The sequence below is a fragment of the Ipomoea triloba genome, chromosome 1 (genome assembly GCF_003576645.1).
Source record: "Ipomoea triloba cultivar NCNSP0323 chromosome 1, ASM357664v1".
Taxonomy (NCBI): Eukaryota; Viridiplantae; Streptophyta; class Magnoliopsida; order Solanales; family Convolvulaceae; genus Ipomoea; species Ipomoea triloba.
This window is the reverse complement of record NC_044916.1, coordinates 30,272,622-30,294,291: the sequence shown is the minus strand read 5'-3', so window position 1 is coordinate 30,294,291 and position 21,670 is coordinate 30,272,622. Positions and strand designations below refer to the sequence as shown.

Below are 21,670 nucleotides of genomic sequence, written 5' to 3'. Positions count from 1 at the left end.
TCTTATTCTTCCCCAAAATGCCAACCCCAAGCGCTGCTAATGGAATTCAGCGGTTTGCTTCAAACCGCTGCTCCAAACTGCTGACTTACCAAACAATATTTTTGGCGTTTTGATCTCGGTCCAGACTTTGAGTTTGCTAATCCTCCTCCACTACTTTGAATATCTAAAACTGATTCAAGAACAGCTGCTCAAAACGCCAAAATGACAGATCCGCCATTTACTAAACAAGGCCTTCTCGTCTATAACAATATTCATATTTCAGTTAAATATGAGCGAACTTAAAACGTTGCAGAAAGCTTCGTCAATCCATTTTATTAAGATCAGTTACGGAGGAATACATTGTAATATTTTGAATAATAATGTAAGACAACAAGAGAGATAAGAGTTTGCTCCCAATCTGCTACACAACTTTAGCATACCATAATTGTGAAACTCTACAAATATTCATATCCTCAAACTTTAATCATTAATAAAACAAGATAACAAAAAGGGTCAAAAAACAATGTATGTTATAGCAAGTTATAAGGACAAAAACTCAATGACCGATTCCAACCCAATATTTAACACTTGGTTGAACTGCGATTCACTCAATCCATCCCTACCCAGATTATAATAAATGTAAGATAATAAATATGCAAAATGTATAGATCATTTTTTTTTTATTTGATCTTAATTGCAAATTTATTATCTAGAGTAAAACTTATTCTCACCTCAAAAAGAATCCATACCACCAAGCTGCAATAAATAAGGGAAATTAGATAGAGTTCATTCTAGTAGTACGTATGTTCTCGATCCTGTGTACACTGATATTTGGGGCCCTGGTCTTTTTATTTTTTCAAAAGGAAATCGTTGTTTCGTTTTCTTTGTGGATGATCATACCCGTTATTCTTGGTTGTATCGTTTACGCTTAAAATCTAACATTTATAAGGTTTTTGAGCAATTTCGTGTTATGGTTGAACGTTTGTTTTCCTATTCAATTAAGTCTATTCAATCCGATTTAGGGGGTGAATATAAAAAATTGCACTCTATTTTTCAGTCTCTAGGTCATATGCATTATTGTGGTTACACAAATGAGCAGAACGGTCGTGTTGAACTTCAGTCACCGTCATATATTGTAGAGACTGGTCTTGCCCTACTGGCTCACATTCGATTCCCTCTAAATATTGAGATTATGCCTTCGAAACTGTTGTTTACCTTATAAATCGGTTACCCTCTTCTGTGTTGAAATTTGATAGCCCGCATTCTAAGCTTTTTCAGGCTTCTCCTTCTTATTCTTTCCTTCATGTTTTTGGGTGTGTGTTTTCCTTATCTACGTCCATATAATAAGCACAAGATGGACTATAGGTCTTTTAGGGCGTATCTTTGTATGGACTTGAGTATGGGTAAGGTCTAGTCGTCATGTTTGCTTTGACGAGGGAGTTTCCCCTTTTGCTTCAGCTGATTCTTCACAAGTCTCCAGTATGCCTTCTAGTGTTGATGGTGCTACCTTGGGGTGTTGGTTCTTCCGATCCTCCTTCGTCTATTGCTGGCTCTTCTGACTCTGCTCTGATGATTCCTGCTTTGTCTAGAAGGCAAAAGGTTGTAACTGTGCCCTTGAAGCGGTCACATCCTATAATGTTCTGTCATATGACGCATGGTGATCACTAGTAATTGCAGGCTTTGGTGACTTCTACTATCTCTGCTGATCCAACTTGCTATTCTCAGTTGTTCGTCATCCCGAGCGACGTGACGCTATGCATTAAGAGTTTAATGCGCTTTTGCATAATGAGACGTGGTGGTTACAGATGTTTCTACTATCTCTATTGATCCCACTTGCTACTCTCAACGGTTCCTTATTCAGGACTTGCTTGCTCGGTTGTCGTGTGTATTTAAAATTCGTGATTTGCGATTGTCGCAAATTCTTTCTTGGTACATAGATGATATTCTGAAATGGGTTGCATTGACTGAGTGCAAACTGGGTCAGTGTCGCCTACTGAACTTTTTTATGATCCCACGAGGTATCGTTGTCTGGTTGGTGCTTTGTAGTATTTGACTATCACTAGGCCAGATTTGTCCTTTGTTGTTAATCGGCTCTGCCAATTTATGCATTCACCTACTGTTGAGCATTGGGGGCTGCTCAAATGTGTATCGCGGTATGTAAAGGGCATGACGCATCACTATGGGCTATGGCTGACTTCTTCGTTATCCATGGAGCTACATGCATTCTCAAATTCTGACTGGGCTGGCTATTCTGTTGATAAGAATCCACTGGTGGCTTTGCGGTTTATTTTGATTTGAATTTGGTTTCATGGGTTTGCCAGAAACAGAGGACTGTTGCTCGTTCTTCCACGGAAGCTGAGTATAAGACCATTGCAGATGTTTCTACTAAGGTAACTTGGTTTGTGTCTTTCTTAAGTGAAATTGGTTTTCCTACTAGTCATCCTCCTAACTGGGCTGGTTGTTCTGTTGATAGGAAGTCCACTGGTGGCCTTGCGGTTTATTTTGGTTCGAATTTAGTTTCACGGGTTTGCCAGAAATAGAGGACTGTTGCTCGTTCTTTTACGGAAGCTGAGTATAAGGCCATTGCAAATGTTTCTGTTGACGTAACTTGGATCGTGTCTTTGTTGCGTGAAATTGGGTTTCCTCCTAGTCATGCTCCTCATTTGTGGTGTGAGTATCTTTGTGCTAATCCTGTCTTCCACGCACAGACTAAGCATGTTGAGATCGATTCTCACTGTGCGTGACAAGGTGGCCTCTGGAGAACTTCAGGTTAATTTCATATCTACAAAAGAACAGGTTGTTGCAAACATATTTACCAAACCGCTACCGGCTCCATAGTTCGAGTTTTTGCATGACAAGCTCAACGTTGTGTCCCTATAACTTCAGGTTAATTTCATATCTACAAAAGAACAGGTTGTTGCAAACATATTTACCAAACCGCTATCGGCTCCATAGTTCGAGTTTTTGCATGACAAGCTCAACGTTGTGTCCCTATAACCTTGTGCTTGAGGGGATGTATTAAGACTCTAGGAGTTATACTTCAATTATATCTCTTATAATTATTGTGTATATACTTCTAATGTACATACGCAAATCATTAATACAAACACTGAGTTTCCCAATCTCATCATGAGTAACAATAAGGAATGAACTAAAAGAATATAAAGAAGATGATGATGATAATAATAAAAAGAAAGACTTATAAGAATTATGAGAGTAATGAAGGAAAAACAAGTATGGGAATTATTTTAGGAAAGGATGAGAAAGAGAAGAAGAAGAAAATTAAGATAAGAAAAAGGGGGTATAATAAGAAAGAGAATGAATATGAGGACATGAAAGACAAAAAAAAAAAAAAAGTTACAAATAGATTTTTTTTTTTAAACGAGGAGAAAAAGCAAGAAAAAAGAGAAGATGAAGAAATATGAAAAATGAAGAATGCGAGTAAAAATGAAGAGAAAGATAAAAATTACACCTCAATGGAAAAAATAAAGGGAAGAAAAAAAAATAAGGTGGATAAGGAAGGATAGAAAGTGAAAGGACAAGGATAAAATGAGAAAGAAAGGGAAGATACACAAAAAGACGAGAGAGTAAGAAGATGAGTTTGGAGAATAAGAAGAAAAAGAAAAGGAGAAGAATAAAAAGAAAAAAAAAAGAAAAAACGAAATGAAGAATAAAAAGAAAACGAAATGAAGAAAAGAAGAAGATGAGAGAGAGAGAAGGTTAACAAAGAAAAAACAAAAAGGGATTGAGAATGAAAGTGATTAAGAAAGAGAGAATGAAGGAAAAAGAATGAAAGAAAGAGAGAAACAGATAAGAGAGATGGGTAATAGAAGAAGAAAATTAAGGGAAAAAAAGGAGAGAATAAAAAGAAAGGACATGATGAATATTATAACGAAAAGGAAAAGAAAAAGTAGAGTAGTAGATTAAGAAATGAGGAGAAATGCAAAAAGAGGAAGAATGAAAAATTTGGAATAAAAGACAACCAACAAAAGAGACTATGAAGAAAAAGGAAAAAAGAAAAGAAATGAGGGTCAAAATAAAGAGAAAGATAGACATGCACAAATGAGAAGGGAAATTAGATAAGCGATAAAAAGAAAAAAAATAACAAGACGGAATAAGAGATGGAAGGGTAAGAGAAATAAAAAGACGATGAATAACAGTAAGGAATAAACTAAAGAAAGATAAAGAAGGATGATAAGGATAATAATAAAAAGAGGAAATTACAAAAATTATGACGGTAAAAAAAAGTATGAGAATTATTTTAGGAAAGGATGAAGAACATGAGAAAAAAAAAAAAAAGAAGAAGAAAAAAGAGGAGAGGAAGAGGGGAAGTATAATAAGAAGAAAGAGAATGAATATAAGGACATGAAGGAGAAGAAAAAGTAGCAATATAAATAAAAAACGAGGAGAAAGAGCAAGAAAAAAATAAGAAGAAAAGGACAAGAAAAAAAAAAAGAGAAGATGAAAAAATATGGAAAATGAAGAATGGAGTCAAAATGGAGAACAAAGATAAACATTACACTTCAATGAATAAAGGAAGAAAAAGAAGAGGGTAGATGAGGATATATAAGAGATCGAAAGTGAAAGGAAGTGAATGGGAATAAAGAGTGGGGTTAAGAAAGGATGGAGAACATGAAGGAAAAAGAATGAAAGAAAGAGAAAAACATATAAGGGAGATGGAAAATAGAAAAATAAAAAAATAGAATAAAAAGAAAGAATAACACCTCCGCCATGATAAAGATAAAATGACACAAATGAGAAAGGATGTAGATGAGAAAAAGGGTAGAAAGCAAAAAAAATAACAAGACGAATAAGATATGGAAGGAGAAGAAAGGGAAAGAGAAAGAAAAAGACGATGAGGATGAAAATTAAGAGAATTTGAAGAATGAGAAAAAAATGTGAGGATAGAAATTAAAGATATATAAGGGAAAAGGTGAAACAAATTAGAAGGGGAAAAGAAAAAGAAGAAAAAATAGGAGGAAAATAAGAAAGAGGAAGGATATAATATAATGCAAAGAAAAAGAGAAGGAGGAGAAGAAAAAATGATAAATGATATCAGATAAAGAAGAATGAAGTGAAAGATAGGTAGGAGGAAGAAAAAATAGTGGCGAAATGATGAAAAGAATGAGTAGACTAATAAGAGGAATGAACTAAATAAAAGAAGATAAAGAAGGATGATGAGGATAATAATAAAAAGAATAATAAGAATTATAAGAGTATTGAAGGAAAAAAAGTATGAGAATTTTAAGAAAAAAGAATGAATATGAGAACAAAAAGGAAAAGAATAATACCTCACACCATGATAAAAATAAAACAGCACAAATGAGAAAAGAATGTTGATGAGAAAAAGGGGTAGAAAGCAAAAAAAAAAAAAAAAGACGAATAAGAAATGGAAGGAGAAAGAAGATTAATAAAAAGAGAATTTGAAGAATGAGAAGAAAAGGAGATAAAGACAAGAGATCGAGCTACTATTTTTCCCTTCATTACTCCCATTTTCTTCTAATGAGAAGGAGAGTAACGAAGGGAAAAGTAGTAGCAAGATAAGAAAAAGTATGAGAATTATTTTAGGAACGAATGGAGAACATGAAGGAAAGAGAATGAAAAAGAATGAATATGAGGACAAGTATAATACACACCTTATAAAAATAAACACGCACAAATGAGAAGGGAATGTAGATAAGAAAAATTGGTAAAAAGCAGAAAAATAACAAGACAAATAAAAGATGGAAGGAGAAAGAAGGGGAAGATTAATAAAAAAGATGATGAGAATTTGGAAAATAGGAAGGAAAAGAGAGGATCAAAATTTAAGATATATAAAAGGAGAAAAAAGAAAATAAGAAAAGATGAAAGATATAGAGAATAATGTGGAAGAAAGTTAGAAAGAGGAGAAAAAAGAGTAGATAAAGAAGAATAAAATTGTCAGATAGGTGGAGGAAAAAATAGGTGTGAAACGATGAAAATGATGAGTAGATAACAATAAGAAATGAAGTAAAAAAAGATAAAAAAGAATGATGATGAGGATAATAATAAAAAGTGAAAATTATAAGAATTATCAATTATGCGAGTAGTGAAAGGATGAAAAACATGAAGAAAAAGAGAGGAAGATGAGAAAGAGAAGAAGAAGAAGAAAAAAAGGAAGAAGAGAAAGAGAGGTATAATAAGAAGAAAGAAAATGAGTATGAGGACAAGAATATGAAAAAAGTGACCTTATTTGCTCATGTTCTTCTTGATCGATCTTTAATTTAAAATGTAAGCAAGAATAACATCTAATAGCAAGAGTCAACATGCTCAAACTTCTCTTCTAAGGAGAACCACTTTAGTGTTGATAGTTAGAATGTCGAAAACTAAAAATATGATAGGAAAATAACTTTTTATAATTTGACAAAATTGAATCCATTCCTTCAATATTTATCAAATTAGAGAACATAATGTACCAATTTCTTATGACTGTCATGAAAGATTATTTCTTAATAATTTAAAAAATAAAATCTATCATGTAACAATGTTAGATGCTTAAAATTGTAAGGGATATGCTACACATTATAATTTAACAAAATTGAAGGAATATGTTCAATCTTGTCAAATTATTTAGTATCTCTCTTATAATTTTTAGCGTTTGGCATTGTTACGTTAACCATGAAAATGCCTTCTTAGTATTTAATATTAATAACAAAAAAAGAAAGAATTACCTTAAATGATGATGGCCTATGCATTACCATGAAATTCATGACAAATGTATGCTTTTGATATATGGAGCTCGTCACAATATATCAAATTCACAATTCAATGCATATAAAAATCACAGCTTATCAATTTACAAAGCAGAGAATGCAGCTTCAACAATGAATAATCAACTTATTATGAGTTTGAGTTGCATGAAATAAATAGGGAAAAAAACAATAAATAATCAACTACCATGTATTGAAGTGTGTGTGCATGTGTGTGTGTGTATATATATAATGCACAAAACCTACTTGTAGAGCAAGAGCCTTTTGTTCATCAAATTGTGGTAAAATCTACTTGTAGAGCACGGAGATTCATTAGGGACACCAATCTCTGAATACGTTCATCAAAAGGTGATCTAGGGGAAAATGGAGAAAAATAAACAGTGATTTACATTAGATGACTTACATAACCAGAGATTATATTTTCCAATGAACTCAAACACTTACTTTAATGCCTCATACAATTCAAATACAACCTCACATTTAATCTCTCTTTCCTAACTTGCATAAGTTTGCACCAGTAAATGAAATTTCTATAAATAAGAAAAGCAAAAATTTTTGAAAAGGATTATTACCATGTACTGAAAACCCAAAAATTGAGTCCACAATTACATCAAAGTCTTCAGATAGGTCAGCAGGTAGATCTTCCAATTTCCAAATGCAGGAATGGAATTGATAATGATTCAAGCTTATATATTACAAACAAAAGCTTGTAAATAAATAGTCCCAAGAAATCATGAGCCCTGAAACAAAAGCTTGTAAATAAGTAGTCCCAAGAAATCATGAGCCATGAATTTTCTTGAAATTAGAGCATCTGGCTAATACCCGAGTTACTAGAAGGGTGCTTAGGAGTATACATAACTTGATTGTAAGTTGTAACACTATTAAAAAAAAGTTGAAGAGGAAAAATAAGATAAGTTTTGAGTAGAAGAAAATGGCATGAGAAATAGAGAAACACCAAGAGAAAAATAAAAAGTAAAAAGAGAAAATAAAGAGATAATTAAAGAGAGGGAAACAAGAAATTAAAGAGAGGGAAACAAGAAACGAGAAGATGAAGACGAAAAGAAAATAAAATGAGGTTGAGTAGAAGAAAATGGCATGAGAAATAAAGAAAGACCAAGAGAAAAATTAAAAGTAGAAAGAGAAAAAGAAAGTTTAAAAAGAGAGGGTAAAAAGAGAAGTTGAAGACGAAAAATAAGATAATATTGAGTAGAAGAAAGTGACGAGGAGAAAGACCAGATAAGAATGAAAAGCGAGGATGAAAAAGAGAGGGAAACAAGAAAGGAGAAGATGAAGACGAAAAATAAGATAAGGTTGAGTAGAAGAAATGACATAAGATAAGAAGAGAAAAGAGAGTTTGAAAAAGAGAGGGAAACAAGAAAGGATGAATTGAAGAGGAAAATAAGACAAGGTTCAATAAAATAAATGGCATGAAAAAAGTTCAAATAATTATTCTACTGCCTAACTCACAGTTAGGGACTAGCTAGATATTTTTTGGATGCCGATGGATTTGAGACTGGACGTTATGCTAAGCCCCCACCCCTTACATCCTACCCAAAAGGTTGATCAAATTAATTTTAAAAACATTATTTGGTAAAACCTTAGAAAGTTATAACAAAAAAGTTATATGCATTTTAAGATATGTTTTCTTGATCAATCTTTAATTTAAAATGTACACAGAAGCAACTTCCAATAGCAAGAGTCACCATGCACAAACTTCTCTACTAAGGAATCACTTTAGTGTTGATGGTAAGAATGTCGAAAACTAAAAATATGATAGAAAAATATATCTTTTATAATTTGACAAAATTGAACCCATTCCTTCAATTTTTGTCAAATTAAAGAATATTATGTACCAATATCTTGTGATGGTCATGAAAGATTATTTCTTAATAATTTTTAAGAAAAAATCTACCATATGAATCGTAACAATGTTAGATGCTTAAAATTGTAAGGGATGTGATACATTCTATAATTTAACAAAATTGAAGGAATGGGTTCAATTTTCTCAAATTATATAATATATCACAGCTCTTATAATTTTTAGTGTTTGACATTGTTACGATGACCATATGAATCGTAGCAATGTTAGATGCTTAAAATTGTAAGGGATGTGATACATTCTATAATTTAACAAAATTGAAGGAATGGGTTCAATTTTCTCAAATTATATAATATATCACAGCTCTTATAATTTTTAGTGTTTGACATTGTTACGATGACCATATGAATCGTAGCAATGTTAGATGCTTAAAATTGTAAGGGATGTGATACATTCTATAATTTAACAAAATTGAAGGAATGGGTTCAATTTTCTCAAATTATATAATATATCACATCTCTTATAATTTTTAGTGTTTGACATTGTTACGATGACCATATGAATCGTAGCAATGTTAGATGCTTAAAATTGTAAGGGATGTGATACATTCTATAATTTAACAAAATTGAAGGAATGGGTTCAATTTTCTCAAATTATATAATATATCACAGCTCTTATAATTTTTAGTGTTTGACATTGTTACGATGACCATATGAATCGTAGCAATGTTAGATGCTTAAAATTGTAAGGGATGTGATACATTCTATAATTTAACAAAATTGAAGGAATGGGTTCAATTTTCTCAAATTATATAATATATCACAGCTCTTATAATTTTTAGTGTTTGACATTGTTACGATGACCATATGAATCGTAGCAATGTTAGATGCTTAAAATTGTAAGGGATGTGATACATTCTATAATTTAACAAAATTGAAGGAATGGGTTCAATTTTCTCAAATTATATAATATATCACAGCTCTTATAATTTTTAGTGTTTGACATTGTTACGATGACCATATGAATCGTAGCAATGTTAGATGCTTAAAATTGTAAGGGATGTGATACATTCTATAATTTAACAAAATTGAAGGAATGGGTTCAATTTTCTCAAATTATATAATATATCACAGCTCTTATAATTTTTAGTGTTTGACATTGTTACGATGACCATATGAATCGTAGCAATGTTAGATGCTTAAAATTGTAAGGGATGTGATACATTCTATAATTTAACAAAATTGAAGGAATGGGTTCAATTTTCTCAAATTATATAATATATCACATCTCTTATAATTTTTAGTGTTTGACATTGTTACGATGACCATGAAAGGGTCTTCCTAGTATTTAATATTAATAACAAAAAAAGAGTTACCTTAAAGCCCAAGATGGACTTAAAACAACGTAACCCTAGAACAAAGGCATGTTAGCAAATAAAAGGGCTGAAATCCATTTATAAACTAAAGAGAGTATTTGAAAATTTTGAAAATCCATTTATAAACTAAAGAGAGTAATTCAAAATTTTGAAAATCCTTTTCTAAACTAAAGAGGAGAATTAAAAAATTTTAAATCATTTTATAAACTCCATTCCATTCCATTATTGTTTAAGATCATTGGTAATCAACAAAAATCTATTACAACTATGGAGTATAATTGAATGACATTAGTACCTGTGAAGCTGCACTGAGATCTGAACTCTTCTCAACCAAACTGTCAAGCTTCTCACCCCACGTTCTAGAACACTGTTAATTGTCTAGTGCTGAAGGCGAAAGAACAAGTCATTAATCATCGGTAATAGGTTCAGGGAGACTTACATAACATGAGAAAGTTGAATGTGCATCTGCACTTATATGAATCTAATAACAAACTAGCCTCAACTCCCTCAAGGTATATGAGTCACTTAGATATAACCATGGAAACTAATATATAAAAAAAATTAAAAAAAAATAAGGTAATTTGATAAAGGTGCCACAACTTTCTGAAATAAGAAAGAAATGCCAACTCTGTTATGATTAAGGTTAAGCAACTCAACAAGTATACTAATAATATAGGCATAGCAGACAATCAAAGAAAATAATAATAATAATAATAAAGATAATAAAGAAAATAATGATAGATAATAAAGAAAATAATAATAATAATAATAATATTAATATTAATAATAATAAAGAAAATAATGATAATGATAAAGAAAATAATAATAATAATAAAATATGATAATAATAATAATAAAGAAATAATGATAATGATAATAATAAAGAAAATAATAATAATAATGAAAATAATAATAATAATAATAATAAAAAAGAAAATAATAATAATAATAATGAAAATAATAATAATAATAAAGAAAATATTAATAATAATGATAATAATAATAATAAAAATAATAATAAATATAATAATAAAGATAATAATAATAATAATAATAATAATAAAGATAATAGTAATAATATTAACAATAACAATAATAATAATCATCACAACAACAACAGAAGAAGAGGCGAATAGGCAATAAAAATTAAAATAATAATAGAAGAAGAGGCAATGAAAAGTAGGGAAGAAGTGAGTCACCAAGCAGGTTTCAAACCTAGGACCTCCAGGTTAGCATAGAACTGTTCACCAATGTATTCCATTTTCCATTCTTCCACTTCTCCAATTCTCTATTTTTCCAGAAAATCCTTCATTTTTTCATTTTAGTAAATGATCCCTAAATCATAGAAGGTGATTTTCCTTAGCTTCCTTGTAGAACTTGTAAATGTCTTCTGCATAGGTGATTTAATCCAAAACAGAATAAATTCAGATCTAGTTGGCATGGATTGCCACCTATTCTCAGTTTCTCATTTGTAAGTTGTTATTGTTGCAAACCAGACAAACAAATAACAATGGTTTCAAACCTCGCATATTAAAAGAGGCAAAAGCTGCAAGCTCAACTTGAGAATCTAAAATTTTAGAAGAGAAGACTAGAACAATTGTAATAACTTGTGAATCACAATACAATAATGCCGAGGTGTCTTTTTCATGATATATAAATCCAAAATTATCCGAAGCCATCTGTAATTCATAAAGAGGACTCCTACCTTTATTCATTAAGACGTAATGGCTACCTATCCACAAGCAGCTAAATGGCTGCATCCTAAAATCAAGTGAACTATGCAAAAAGTTGGGAGCTAGTGCATCGATGATACAATATTGAGAGAGGCCTAGAAACTGGATGAAGTCAAACAAAATTTTCCATAAAAACTTCCATCCATTAGAGGATTGCTATAAACCATTAATAATAATTTAGCCAAGTAGAACAGAAAAATCAAGCAAGATTTACCAGCTCTCTCTACTTTTATCCTTAGCTTCTTTCTCATACTTCTGGATTGTACGCTCATCTACTTGTCCAATAAGGAACAGTATCTGCCCTCCAATAGTTGACTTCCCAGCATCTATAGGCATCACAAAAGAGAAAGGTAAAGAACTAATTACAAGTGACAAGAGAATGCCAAATATTACCTTGTATCTTACAAGTTACAATTTACAAATTTACCTATATAATGATGGCCCTATGTATTACCATGAATTTCATAACAAATGTATGCTTTTGATATATGGAGAGCTTGCCACAACATATCAAATTCACAATTCAATGCATATAAAATTCACAGTTTCTCAAATTTACAAAAGCAGAGAATACAGCTTCAACAATGAATAATCAACTACTTGTAGAGCAAGAGCCTTTTGTTCATCAATTCTGGTAAAATTTACTTGTAAAGCACGAAGATTCATTAGGAACACCAATCTCTGAATAAGTTCATCAAAAGGTGATTTAGAGGACACTGAAGAAAAATAAACAGTGATTTACATTAGATGACTTAAATAACTAGAGATTATATTTTCCAATGAACTCAAACATTTACTTTAATGCCTCATACAATTCAAGTATAACTTCAAATTTAATCTCTCATTCCTAACTTGCATAAGTTTGCACCAGTAAATGAAATTTCTATAAATAAGAAAAGCAAAAAAATTTGAAAAGGATTATTACCATGTAGTGAAAACCCAAAAATAAGAGTACAAATTACAGCAAACTCATCAGATAGGTCAGCAGGTAGATCTTCCAAATGCAGGAATGGAATTGATAGTGATTCAAGCTTATATATTACAAACAAAAGCTTGTAAAGTCCTCCCAAGAAATCATGAACCCTGAAACAAAAGCAAAAAAAAAAAAAAAAAAAGTTGGAGAGGAATAAGATATGTTTGAGTAGAAGAAAATGACATGAAATTATAAGAAATAGAGAAACAGCAAGAGAAAAATGAAAAGTAAAAAGAGAAAGTAAAGAGAAAATTAAAGAGAGCAAAACAAGAAACGAGAAGATGAAGACGAAAAGAAAAAATAAGATGAGGTTGAGTAGACGAAAATGGCATGAGAAATAAAGAAAGACCAAGAGAAAAATTAAAAGTAAAAAAGAGAAAAGAGAAAATTAAAAAGAGATGGTAACAAGAAAAGAGAAATTGAAGACGAAAAATAAGATAATATCGAGTAGAAGAAAGTGCGAGGAGAAGACCAGATAAGAATGAAAAGCAAGAATGAAAAAGGGAGGGAAACAAAAAAGGAGAAGTTGAAGAGGAAAAATAAGATAAGGTTGAGTAGAAGAAATGGCATGAGATAAAAAGAGTTTGAAAAAGAGAGGGAAACAAGAAAGAATGAATTGAAGAGGAAAATAAGACAAGGTTTAGTAAAATAAATTACATGAAAAATGTTCAAATAATTATTCTACTGCCTAACTCACAGTTAGGGACTAGCTAGATATTTTTTGGATGCCTATGGATTTTAGATTGGGCGTTATGCTAAGCCCCCCACCCCTTACATCCTACCCAAAAGGTTGATCCTAGAAATTAATTTTAAAAACATTGTTTGGTAAAAGCCTTAGAAAGTTATAACAAAAAAGCTATATGCATTTGAAGATATGTTTTCTTGATCAAACTTTAATTTAAAATGTACGCAAGAGCAACATCCAATAGAAAGAGTCACCATGCACAAACTTCTCTACTAAGGAACCACTTTAGTGTTGATGGTAAGAATGTCAAAAACTAAAAATATGATAAGAAAATATATTTTTTATAATTTGACAAAATTGAACCCATTCCTTCAATTTTTGTCAAATTAAAGAATATAATGTACCAATTTCTGGTGACTATCATGAAAGATTATTTGTTAATAATTTTTAAGAAAAAATCTATCATGTGAATCGTAGCAATGTTAGATGCTTAAATTATAAAGGATGTGATACATTCTATAATTTAACAAAATTGAAGGAATGGGTTCAATTTTATCAAATTATATAATATACCGCCCCTCTTATAATTTTTAGTGTTTGACATTGTTATGACCATGAAAGTGCCTTCTTTTTTTTTTGGTGGACGTGAAAGTGCCTTCCTAATATTTAATATTAATAACAAAAAAAAAAAAAAAAAAAAAAAGTTACCTTAAAGCCCAAAAGGCCAAGATTGACTTGAAACAACGTAACCCTAGAACAAAGGCATGTTAACAATTAAAAAGACTTAAATCAATTTATTATAAACTAAAGAGAGTACTTGAGAATTTTGAAAATTCATTTATAAACTAAAAGAGTACTTCAAATTTTTTAAAATCCTTTTCTAAACTAAAGAGGATAATTAAAAATGTTAAAAATAATTTTATAAACTCAAAATTCCATTCCATTATTGTTTAAGATCATTGGTAATTAACAAAAATCTATTACAACTATGGAGTATAATTGAATGACATTAGTACCTGTGAAGCTGCACTGAGATCTGAACTCTTCTCAACCAAACTGTCAAGCTTCTCACCCACGTTCTAGAACACGTCATTACTCATCGACAATAGGTTCAGGGAGACTTACAGCAGTTTGGTCCTGGCTAGTATAGCTCCAGATATAAGGAACTTGACTTCCAGAATTTCGGCTGCCTGTAGGACGAGGAAAGAAGATCCATGATGATGGTCCTAATATAAGAAATGAAACCATGTCTTATCTGGGAAGCGGATACTATACTCACCTTTGAATTTGCAGATAATGTTGGAGCCATGAAGTATTTTAACTTGTGAATCAGCAGAAGTAACCATAATTTTGCTCACATCGTTCAGGCAAAACTAGAGAATGTGACAACAAATTTTGCTCAGTTCATAAAACCAATCACAGAAAAATAATAATAATTATGCGGGATACATATTGAATTATTACCTGAAATCCAGTTATTCTCTTTCGCGTTTGCAAGCTCACTTGAGAGCCCATCTCCAAACGATTACCTGAAAAAGGCAGGCAACAACTTAGCATCCGACTATAACTGCTCAATCCCAATGTTTAATCTATTCCTGTTTAAATATTACCACTAGAAAATCAATTTGTTCCGACACGGAGATGCCAAAGGAGTGAAGGGTATATGCACCTACTAAATCATAGAATATGCAATTGCCATCCATGGATCCCACTACGCCACCCTGCACCAGCAAAAAAGGTGCCGTTAAAATCCAAAACTATAGAAAGTTAAACCCTTCATTTCAAAAGAGAAAGACATTAATCAAACCTTTCCATCAGGGAAATAACACACAGCAGTCACGATTTCTTTAACATCAGTCCAATCAATCACTCGGCAACGCTGCACCTCCCAGAGACGTACTTTTCCGTCTATTGAACCGCTAATAAAATAGTTATCATCCACAGGATTGAATTCCACACAGGTGACTGCATAAAGAGTAAAACAATAAATACAAACAAACACACAGTTATTATGATGATTTATGTGTGAAGTAAATAGGCTCACCATAGTTATTATGCGGATAAACACCAAGGCATTGATCATGTCCTACTTGCCACAGACGAGTTGTTTTATCAACAGAGGACGACAGCAAATACTGCAGTGTGAACATTCCCATTCAAATTATTAGTACAGTTCTAGGCAACTTTACAAATAAAGCCAACAGCTATTAACAGACACCAAAATATATAGAATTTTAATATTTCTGGCAGGATTTTAATTTGTTAAGCAGCATAAAGATCAAACTAACCCCATTTCTTGACCAGGAAAGGGCCAAAACTTCATCCACATGCCCATGGAATTCATGTACTGGTTGCTCTAGAATCCGGAATACTTTTGGTGGGAGGATGACACAAGCTGATTCTGACTATTTTCTCGATTTTTTCAGTTGGCCTATCTTCTCCTTATCAATGTCAATGTCAAGCGAAGCCAATTTAGATAAATGGCTCAGTGAGAAGTACAAACAGGAAGGATCGACATCCTGACTGTTCAGATCCTTAGGAGCTTCGGCAGCAACCACCTTCCAAACACGCACAATTCCATCTTTTCCAGCACTTGCTAGATACTCACCATCGGGACTGAACTTCATTGTCAAGATTGAGCCTTTGTGAGCATGGAATTCATGCGCGGTGTAAAGTGAGGACAATTCTTTCGAATATTTTTTATATGCATATGCACTTATGAATCAAATAACAAACTAGCCTCAACTCCCTCAAGGTATATGAATCCAATAACAAACTAGCCTCAACTCCCTCAAGGTATATGAGTCACTTAGATATAACCATAGAAACTAATATATAAAAAAAAATATAAAAAATTAGGTAATTTGATAAAGGTGCCACAACTTTCTGAAATAAGAAAGAAATGCCAACTCTGCTATGATTAAGGAACTCAACAAGTATACTAATAATATAGGCATAGCAGACAATCAAATAAACAAGTGTGGACAGATTGACGATTTCACGATATTTATGAAAGCTTAAATTGCCTAGTAATATGGTTGAAATGATTATACTGATACAAAACTAATTGAGCCCCCAGAGCAAAATTCAGAAGTGCAAGTGCCATACATGAACAGTTGGAAATTCACACTACTATCAGTAACGCTTTTTCAATATGCTAGCCAGACTTGCACACATCAAAAAGACAAACACCCAAACGGCCAAACATCAATTTTTGTCATGCACAAGCCAAGAGCCAACCCTAATAACATTGTGGAGTACGTAGTATCATAATAGCCACTTCTGGGAAGTTTCAAGTCAAAGTATCTTCAAGTAATATTTTTCAAATGTCCTGAAAGTATTATCATTTATCAGTGGTTCTCCAATATGCATAAGAGATAGGAAGACCGAAGAAGACTCACTTCCTATAGCTTCTCTAAAGTGCAATATAACACAAAAACGCTATGGTATTAACTCATTCTTACAATTAAAAAGGCAAGGGGGTGGGGAAGAGCTTCTGCCTTGTCAAAATATGCTGCAATATAAATTTTATCTGACAAAATAAAACTCAAATACCAAAAGCATTTCTAGTTGTTCTGTAACAAGGATTTCCTCTAATAACAATAACTGTGGTAATCAGAAAATAATACAATGTAACTAATGTCAGCCCTTCCTAGCATCGCAGAGAACTGATAGGTTAACAGTTAGCTTGTAAGAAACCAACAGAAAGCATTACAGATCAACTAGGGACATAGATTGTAAATGAGAAAGAAAATAAAATTACAGCACATTACTTACAAGAAAAAATTTTGTTTCATCCAACTCCAGTTGAATTTTCAACAGCTTGTCAGCTTCCGCAGAATTCTGAAAGATTAAGAAAGGAAAGGAACTTAAGCTTACCAGCAACTGATCTAAATTAATCAAGCAAAGGGTTCAAGATGAAATTAGTAATTTATTTATCACTGATGACATTAATATGGTAATAAGAAAAATGAACTAACTAGACACCTGAAATTTATTTAGAGCTTCAAATAAATAAGGCCATTGTTGAGTACTATCAGATTAAGCAGATCTGCATGTGTCACAAAAAATTTTTTGGTACTCATCCATGACCTATAAGGCTATAAATATAAAAAGTGCACATAAAAATCTACACTTGATGAAAAGAAACCTCTCTCACAAAAATTACAAAATCAGCAATAGAAAATATATTACCTGATTTTAGCAGTGAAAATGCACTTCAAACCCGGTAGGGATCATCCATAAAACCCAACGCACATAAGCCATTACGGTTATACAAATGCACCTTGTACTCTATTGCATTAAAAAAGTAAATGTTAGCTTTCTGTGAATCATGCGATATCATTCTGAAATACATTGATTTCATGCATCTGTTAACTTAAACCTTCAGAAAAGGGAAAAACAGATAAGGAATCACATATTTAGGCATTCAAATGTGGATAAAAAAAAAATAAACTAACAGACCCCCAATAATGAATACTGACATTGATCTAGCCCTATAAGGTAAACACAACCCTATACAGTAATTTCAAAAACAGCCAATGGTAATTAATAGAGCAATCAAACATAGAATCTAGCACTATATAGTAAACACATCTAACATTTAGAGAAGCTCAAATTCATTAATCAGAGGGTAAAGGGGTGTTTACTTCATTCCTCTGTTTTTCCATTTCCAGTTTTCCATTTCTCCATTCCTCCAATTTTCCACTTCTCTAATCTTTTGATTTTATTAAATACAATCATCCCATATAGGCATATTGTAGATTTAAAAAGATAAACATACCTCATCCTCAGACAGATATCCATCTGGGACAAAAAAGCCATCTTCACTTTCTTCATCATCACCTCTAGTGCATTCTTCGTCTAAACTTTCAACTTCATCTTTATCACAATCTGATAGGCTTTCACCAGGTTCCTCCTGTGATATCAATTTATCAGTAAAAGAGAAGAGCCCTCATGAAAAAATCAAATAAAATGAGATGCTCAATAAAGCAGAAATACCTCTTCCCACTCCTCATCACTGTCTATCTCATAATCCAACTCTTGGCAAGATCAATATAACAGCTCATGTAGTCGATGGTAAAGGCCCTATGCATCTAAAATTCACAAACAATTACGCACTAAGATAGCAAGTTCCACTGTGTTCAATCATGTCATAAATCAATAAAGCAAATAAAGATATGGAAGTTATTATGCCCCAACAGAGAAATAAGGAGAAGAATCCAAGAAATTGTTCCAAGTAAGAGAAAAGCTCAATAAGATTTCACTGATATTTCATTTAGGAGCACTAACATGTGTAAACTTCTCAACAGTCACAGTCAAATAAGGTGGTAATATGATAAGAAAACATAAGACAAGAAATTTGGCATGAATGGTGCACATCTAAATGATTAAAGTAATTGTCTTGAACATGTGCGAGTATGGAAATATGGTCAGTCACCTTTTCTTTGGCCAAACACCGTAAAACGCAGGCCTATAACTCTGATCAAACTGCAACAGTTTTATCTTTGGTAATTTCTTCTGGCCAGACGGCGAACTTTTTGGATTCACATGGCAGGATGTGCTATCAGTATTAGAGTCAACCCATGTATCAACAAGCTTCACTACACTTAACTCATCATCATTAGTGAGTCCTTTGTTTGTAGTTAGCTTGAGCTCTTTGACAACTTCAGTTCTAGGCCCACGACGAATGCCCCAATGTACCTTTCCATTTGAACGAATCAGGTGACCCAAGCCATGCCAAGAATTCAAATGTGATCTATACAGTAACCAAAAAAGTTATTAATTGCAATTTCATTAAGAAAATTAAATAGCGAAAACAGCACTGTTAAATAGAAATGGCAAATTTACCTCCATAGATCTTCAGCATTTATTCCATCATTGTGTGAGAGGATAGAGTCCATTGATGTAGTAACAGATTCAAGCATCTTGTCTCGCTTGTCAGAGGATAAATCTGGCATCGTACTGTTCAAAGAAAGATCATTCTGAGAAGGTGAGCTACTTTTGTTCTTTTTAAGAAAGCACTCCATGAGTGAAGCTTGTTTTTGTAAAGCAAGTTGTTTTTTCAATTCAGATTCTTCCTTCTCCTTGCGTCGCTGATCTTTCTCAGCTTCCTCTTGTTGCTTTTTTAACTGTTTTCTTAGTTCAGATTCTTCTCTTTCACGGCGCTTTTCCTCTTTTTCTGCTTCATGTTGCAAGCGCTTCAGTTCTTTCTCCTGGTTAGAAAAGGGGAAAAAAAAAAAAAACCCCTCAATACACATTAATTATGCATTAAACGCCCACATGAAAATAAATAAATAAAGCATAGGCTATAGGGATGATGTCAACGCACATAAAACAAGGACTTACACTCTGTAACTTTTCCTTTTGAAGTTCCTTGTCTACTCTTTTTTTCTCTTTTTCAGCTTCTCTTTTGCTCCTCTCCAACTGCTTGATCAAAATCTTCTCCCTAGTTGTCTCCTTCTCAGCCCTTTAGAAGTTAAAGAAATTGATTAAAAATGTTGGAAGTCGAGCATACAAAATACCATAACAAGACAGCTGCTAATACACACATTTCAGCACCGCTTTTTTGTTCAATGTTGTCTACTAATAAATGTATATCTGCTTCAGTTAAGACAACATTTGTACATTTCTACAACAAGATGATGATGATGATGTAATAATAATAATAATAATAATAATAATAATAATGATAACAATAATAATAAAGAAAATAATAACAATAATAATAATGATAACAATAATAATAAGAAAATAATAATAATAATAATAATAATAATAATAATAATGATAATAAAGAAAATAATGATAATAATAATAATAAAGATAATAAAGAAAATAATGATAAAGATAATAATAAAGAAAATAATAATAATAATAATAATAATATTAATATTAATAATAATAAAGAAAATAATGATAATGATAAAGAAAATAATAATAATAATAATAATAATAAAATATGATAATAATAATAAAGATAAATAAAGATAATAAAGAAATAATGATAATGATAATAATAAAGAAAATAATAATAATAATAATAATGAAAATAATAATAATAATAATAATAAAGAAAATAATGATAATGATAATAATAATAAAGAAAATATTAATAATAAGGATAATAATAATAATAATAAAGAAAAAAATAATAATAATAATAATAAAGATAATAGTAATAATAATAACAATAACAATAATAATAAATAATAATAATAATAATAATAATAATAAAGAAAATAACGATAATGATAATAATAAAGAAAATAATAATAATAATAATGAAAATAATAATAATAATAATAATAATAATGAAAATAATAATAATAATAATAATAATAATAAAGAAAATAACGATAATGATAATAATAAAGAAAATAATAATAATAATAATAATGAAAATAATAATAATAATAATAATAAAGAAAATAATGATAATGATAATAATAATAAAGAAAATATTAATAATAAGGATAATAATAATAATAATAAAGAAAAAAATAATAATAATAATAATAAAGATAATAGTAATAATAATAACAATAACAATAATAATAATCATCACAACAACAACAGAATAAGAGGCGAATAGGCAATAAAAATTAAAATAATAATAGAAGAAGAGGCAATAAAAAGTAGGGAAGAAGTGAGTCACCAAGCAGGTTTCAAACCTAATTAATTATTATTATTGCTATTATTTTATTATTATTATTTTTTTCTTTATTATTATTATTATTATCCTTATTATTAATATTTTTTTTATTATTATTATCATTATTTCTTATTATTATTTTATTATTATTATTATTATTTTATTATTATATTATTTTATTATTATTATTATATTATTATTATTATTATTATTATTAATCATTATTATTATTATTATTTTCTTTATTATTATTATTTATTTATTATTATTATTATTATTATATTATTATTATTATTATTTATTTTTATTATTATTACTATTATCTTTATTATTATTATTATTATTTTTTTTTTATTATTATATATATTATCTTATTATTAATTTCTTTATTATTATTTCATTATTTATTTTCTTATTATTATTATTATTATTTTATTATTTATTATTATTTTTTTATTATATATTATCATTTTTCTTTATTATCTTTATTTATCTATTTTATTATATCATATTTATTATTATTATTATTATTATTTTCTTTATTCATTATTTCTTATATATTTTAACATTATTATATTATTATCTATTAATATTATTTATTATTATTATCTTATTATTATTAATCATTTTCTATTATTTATTATTATTATTATTATTATTCTATTATTATTACTTATTATATTGTTTCTTTATTATTATTTATTATAATATAATTTCATTATTT

The 21,670-nt window shown here is 30.3% G+C and overlaps 1 protein-coding gene across 1 annotated transcript in view; it reads right to left on the bottom strand.

The window, feature by feature from the left end:
- Positions 1-12,606: 12,606 nt before the first annotated feature.
- LOC116002222 (chromatin assembly factor 1 subunit FAS1-like) overlaps positions 12,607-21,670 on the bottom strand; it is a 12,260-nt gene continuing 3,196 nt past the window's right edge. Inside the window, exons 4-20 of the mRNA XM_031242312.1 lie at positions 19,641-19,761; positions 19,143-19,507; positions 18,733-19,050; positions 18,294-18,388; positions 18,076-18,210; positions 17,487-17,585; positions 17,280-17,384; positions 17,070-17,135; positions 15,581-15,908; positions 15,337-15,427; positions 15,100-15,257; positions 14,962-15,013; positions 14,757-14,821; positions 14,572-14,665; positions 14,309-14,482; positions 14,001-14,043; positions 12,607-12,717 (exon numbers count right to left, since the gene is read on the bottom strand). Of these exons, the coding sequence (XP_031098172.1) occupies positions 18,358-18,388; positions 18,733-19,050; positions 19,143-19,507; positions 19,641-19,761 (835 nt within the window). The 3' untranslated portion in view covers positions 12,607-12,717; positions 14,001-14,043; positions 14,309-14,482; ... (9 more) ...; positions 18,076-18,210; positions 18,294-18,357. The remainder of the gene's footprint in view (positions 12,718-14,000; positions 14,044-14,308; positions 14,483-14,571; positions 14,666-14,756; positions 14,822-14,961; positions 15,014-15,099; positions 15,258-15,336; positions 15,428-15,580; positions 15,909-17,069; positions 17,136-17,279; positions 17,385-17,486; positions 17,586-18,075; positions 18,211-18,293; positions 18,389-18,732; positions 19,051-19,142; positions 19,508-19,640; positions 19,762-21,670) is intronic.